Genomic DNA, 5,263 nt, shown 5'->3' on the forward strand with positions numbered 1-5,263 from the left:
TTGGATTTCAAGATAACATTGTCGGGATCGGCACGGTTTACGAGATAACTTTGGTTTTATGGCACGAATTACGAGGTGGTTCGGTAGCACGTTTTTCGAAGTAGATAGTTGTTTTTAGAGAGAGAAAGATGTATGAGATTTTGGTGTGATGAATGGGAGGGCCGATGACCTCCTTTTATAGGCAAATCTGAGGACCCATCGTGATACGCGAAGGTCCTTTGGCTCTGTCGTTGCGTATCGGGACGTAGAGTGATGATAAACCATATAGGCTCGCCACGTAGCGGACGCGGTGCCACGTGGTGACACGTGGCGGATGTTGTGCCACGTGTCTCGCATGTCAGACCACGTCATCGCGATACGCGATGACGTTGGAGTATGGGCCGTCGCGTATCGGCCACCGCCCATTTCTTGGGTTTTGAAAACATGCCCTCCTTGATACGCGATGGGCTCCCTTCTGATCCATCACGTATCGCGACGGGATAGGAAAACATGAATTTTATTTTTAGTCCTTGGGCATCTGGAACTTGATATTTTTAACCTGATATTTTCACGATGTTACACCTTAAACTGTCAGAAGTTCGGAGCTTGGTACATACTACGAGATTTGGCACGCAAAACGATGCATAGAGAAAATATTCTAGAGAGAGTGGAAAGTGTGAGGGAGTAAATTTCGTGACCCCTCCCTTTTATACTTGAAATTGGGTCCCATCGCGTATCGCGATGGGCTCTACTTTAACTGCGTGGTGTATCGCGACGCCTCCTTTTATGAGGTCATGCCACGTGGTGGACACGCGTCTTCTGTCGTCAGACCTTGTCATCGCGTATCCCAATGACATAGTGGCTTGGGGGATCGCGTATCGTGACACCGCTCAAAGCCTTGGGTTCTATGAGGATCCATCACGTAACGCGATGAGCTACTTTCGGATCCATCGTGTATCGCGATGGGTTGGGAAGTAATTTTTTTCATTTTTAGTCCTTTGTCTTTGATAGCTTGTCACGTATGGGTCTAACTCTTGTTGTCCAAAAATACTAAGGCGGCTCCCAAGCGCGCCATCAAAGCGCCACATTGCGCCCAACGCCCTTCGCAATCGCCATCGCCGTCGTCCTACGCTAGGATCACTTGGTGCATGATTGGCATAAAAAAATATTACTATGGAAATTTTCTTCCTAATAAAGTGCTTCCATTTCTTTACCACTTTCCATGTGAGAAGGATTCCTTTTTCCTTATTTATATCCAAAAGTAATGCTTCCACTTTCTTACATTCTTCCTTGTGAGATGGAGTTTCTTATTTCCTTCATGTGGGAAGACTTACCTTAGCAAGTCTTATTATTTCCTTGTTTTCTTAATATGGATTAATTTTATTTTCTTATCTTTATTTTTATATTTTTATTTATCTTGAAAATATTTTTGGTCCTTTACCTTTATTAAATTGTCAAATTTGGACAGAATTTTTGGGGATGTTACAAATAGTACTCCATTTTTTCTCATATGCTTATTTGAATGCGGTTCAATAACTTTCCGAATATTGTCCTGACTACCAACATATTTTCACAAAATTTCACCGAATTGAGTCAATAGCGAACTATTTTCATACAATAAGATGAAATTGCGGTTGTTTTTGTTGGTTTCTGTTGGTGCATGATGTCAGTAGTTCAGTATCTAGTGTCTGTAATCATGTTAGTTGGATTTGTTTATGTTTGAGATAACATGTTCTCACAAGTTCGCCTGTTATAAGCGAACTTGTGGAATAAGCGAAGTTAGTGACAACTTAGCCTAGCATGTTAGGCGAAGTTGTCGAAGTGTATATAGGTTTAGGCTACGGCTTGATTTGAGTAACCATTCCAGTACGTGTAATTGGTGATTAAATATCACGTGTTATTAGTTGCAATACAACTGTCTTTTGGGTATTGTAACGTGTTTAGCGTGTGTTTTAACGTATATTGCTTCTACGCTCGTATCGTCTTACGTAGGGATTCCGCACCTACGTAGAACGAGATATTTCCGTGTAGATCCGGCTGGGAACCTACAGTTTCCCCCTTTTTTTCTATTCCAAATGAAGGTGAAATTGTGTGTTTTGAAGTTTTTGTGATTTGAGAGTTTATGTGATTTGAGAACGGCGATATATGCGAGGAAGGAGAGACGTTAAAAGGAGGCAATAATTGAGGTTCCTATCTAATCATCTTGATCTTTAACTCCTAAAGAAGCACTTCACGAAGTCTCGTGGAATTTGATTAAATTGATTTATTGATTCAATTTTTACATACCAATCGTGTTGGTGTAGATATGGAGAATTTGAGCTTTAATGGTGTTTCAGTTGCTTCAAGTTGGGATGACAAGGAAGATGCATCACCGTGATGTTTGGTCGGCCATATGCATAGGCCATTGTTGCTTAGAAAATGGATTCGCTATCTCATATCGCGGATCCCATGTGCCTACCATGTTCTCTCAAATGATTATGTGTAGTCCCTAGGGCTGTAAACGAGCTAACTTCATCACACGAGACCTTGTTTGTGTTCGTTCATTAACCTTTTGTCGGACAAACGGACGGTACAGATGAAATGCCATATCTATATTCGTTCGTTAAGGAATTGAGCATGTTCTTAGTTGTCTTCCTCCATTCATTATTTCTGTAAACTAACACAAAAGGACACTAATGGACACTTATCAATGTCGAAAGGCTAATCAAAATATTTATCAAATTCTAATATTGCTTTCTTTTACTAGCAAGGGAAACTAGGACAGTCTCCGTAAGGAATAAGTGGAAATGTCAATCCAAAGCATTTATAAAACTCTGTCAGGAAAAATATTTTATATGACAAAATGCAAGGAGCGAGTATTTTGAAGAACAAAATACGAGAACAAGTTTTTTCATAATTTTTTTGAACATTATATTTGTTTTACTTATTAATTTTTTTATAACTTTTAAAATATAAATGTCATAGAATTTCGAATATACTGTTGAGACGTGACTTTTTTTATCTACGTGTCGACATAAATTTTATTCAAACCGAGTCAAGTCAAATTTATATTGAAGTAACCCATATGGCAATCACTGGAAAGTATAAAATATTACACTCGTTTTCAGTGAAAAGAAACGGAATAATTGTGTGCCCCTCGTATACTCGATTTATAAATTCTCGGCGTGATCCATGTTTCGTTGTACCTGGACTCAAAAGTCCGAAATATCCCATCTAGAACTCAACACAGTCTCTACCCAACAGATACTTAAAAATATATGTAATAAAACTGTTACATGCAAACTTATTTTTTATTAATGGCTCATATACAATCTGATGATATACATTATACATACATATGCACTCGTACTAAATATTGAAACATTAAACCAAACTACACCATAACAATATAAAAAGCACACATCAAGAAATTAACAAAATCAAAGGCTTAACACAATTGCAAATAACCTACCAGCTTTATAGCCATTTGAGTAGTTTTTTTGGGGTTTCTCCGGTGGCCCGACACTTAGCCGCCATCTCTTCCGCCTTGAGAACCTCTTCTTTGCATTTGGCTTCGGTGAGGGCCCTCTTTTCTTCTGCTCTTTTGTGGACGGCAACAATCTTGTTCTTCATCTTTTCTATATATTGGGCTTTCTTTATCTCAAGATCTTCCTGGAATTTAACCAATTTCAATTTCTAGTTATGATGTCTTTTTGGATTTTAATTTGTTAACCGAGTTTAATATCTATTTAATCTATTACTATTTGATTTTTCGTTAAAAGTTTGTTAGTTGGTTGGTTATTATTCAATGTCTAATTTGTTGGTGGATTTATTATTAGTTGGTTAGAGTTATCATTATATTTTCAACCGAAATCTCTCGATATAAACAAATTTGGTTGTCAGTTTTTCATTGCAAGCGAAGATCATGATATTCACCAATTTCGCTTTTCTACTCACTTGGATCCTTTCAAGTTCAAATACGTTACCTCGAACTTTTTCAGCTCGGCTTCTAATTCGGCTTTCTTGCTGATTTCCCATGCTTGAATGGAAGATAGCTTTTGTTGAGCTCTATTTAATCATTAGACATAAACTTTTGTTATAAAATCAAAGAACTTTAACAACCAAAATTCATTTTAATTTCATGAGAATTTAGTCGCGTTCTTACTTGTTCTGGGCCTTACACTTCGCGCTTTCTTCCCATGCTTTAATAAGTGCCTCTTTCTTCTCATTAACTACCTTAGCAAGAACATCATCTAAGGAAAAAAACCAGTTTAGTCTAGTCGGGAATGTCATTATTGATATTGAAAAAAAGCCCTCGCTTTAGGCTCCAAAATAATTTTTAAAGATTAGTATAGTTACATTTATTACGAAAAAGCCCCGATTTGAGAGTTTGCTTTAAGCCAAAAATAAATTGAACTTGTTCATGTTCAACTATAATTTGTATTAGTTTAAGAGTACCTCTATTGATAGAACCCTCTTTAGGTTTCTCCTCACAAACTTCTGCGGGTTCTGTCAATTTATCAAAGACAAATTATTTCGCAAAATTTTATAGAAACTATACAAAATTAAACAAGTTATTGATTAAGTTACTTTCGACGATCGCCACAGCTTTAGAATCATCAGTAGGTTTTTCTTCATGAATAGGAGGTTCCACGGTGACCATAGCTTTCTCATCCTCCTTCTCGGCTGCCACAGGAGACTTAGGCGGGTACTCGGGGGCTAATTCGACCTTTGTCACTTCTTCTACCGCCATGTCTTGTTGAATTACAAGTACACTGGATTTATGAAAGACATAAAAAGATTCAAAGTGTATGTTGGAAACGATAAAGAGTGTGATAGCTATATAAATTGCTGGATTTGTGTATTATTATATATAGATGAGTTGAGTTGGCAACTTGGCACAACCCTCCTTATAAACAAATTAAGAACGGGTGCTTCTTTTGGTTTCTTGAAATTTCTGTTAATAATTAAATATTTTTTTAGAATCTAAGAGCAGTTGGGTTTCTCTAAAGAAGCATGTCACTTTTAGTCGCTTTCTATATTTTTCATTAATTAAGAGCTTATCATGTTAGCATATTTTATTAAGAGACTACATCTAAATTAGCCAATATCAAATATTTGGTTCATCAAAATGATACGGAATGAAATTTTACTTTTGTCCCTTCACATGTGTTCATAACCCTTAATTTTTACTCACGCACCAACTCCTTCACTACCAACCACCACCACATCAATGCACAACATTTATTGGCTCAGAGTCTCTTAATTATCCAGGTTTCTAACTGGTTCAGCACTTATTGTTGTA

General features: G+C 37.1%; 1 protein-coding gene across 1 annotated transcript; it reads right to left on the reverse strand.

Annotated features, from left to right (window-relative positions):
- Window positions 1–3,304: 3,304 nt before the first annotated feature.
- LOC143602849 (remorin-like) lies at window positions 3,305–4,849 on the reverse strand. The gene is made up of 5 exons (XM_077079829.1): window positions 4,549–4,849; window positions 4,417–4,467; window positions 4,124–4,211; window positions 3,945–4,026; window positions 3,305–3,630 (listed from the first exon to the last, which is right to left on the reverse strand). The coding sequence occupies exons 1-5, from the start codon at window positions 4,709–4,711 to the stop codon at window positions 3,436–3,438; spliced, it is 579 nt and encodes a 192-aa protein (XP_076935944.1). The 5' UTR covers window positions 4,712–4,849; the 3' UTR covers window positions 3,305–3,435.
- Window positions 4,850–5,263: the final 414 nt, after the last annotated feature.

The sequence above is a fragment of the Bidens hawaiensis genome, unplaced genomic scaffold, assembly GCF_021521415.1.
Source record: "Bidens hawaiensis isolate Kalapana, Puna unplaced genomic scaffold, B.hawaiensis_p1.1 tig00059915_1, whole genome shotgun sequence".
NCBI lineage: Eukaryota > Viridiplantae > Streptophyta > Magnoliopsida > Asterales > Asteraceae > Bidens > Bidens hawaiensis.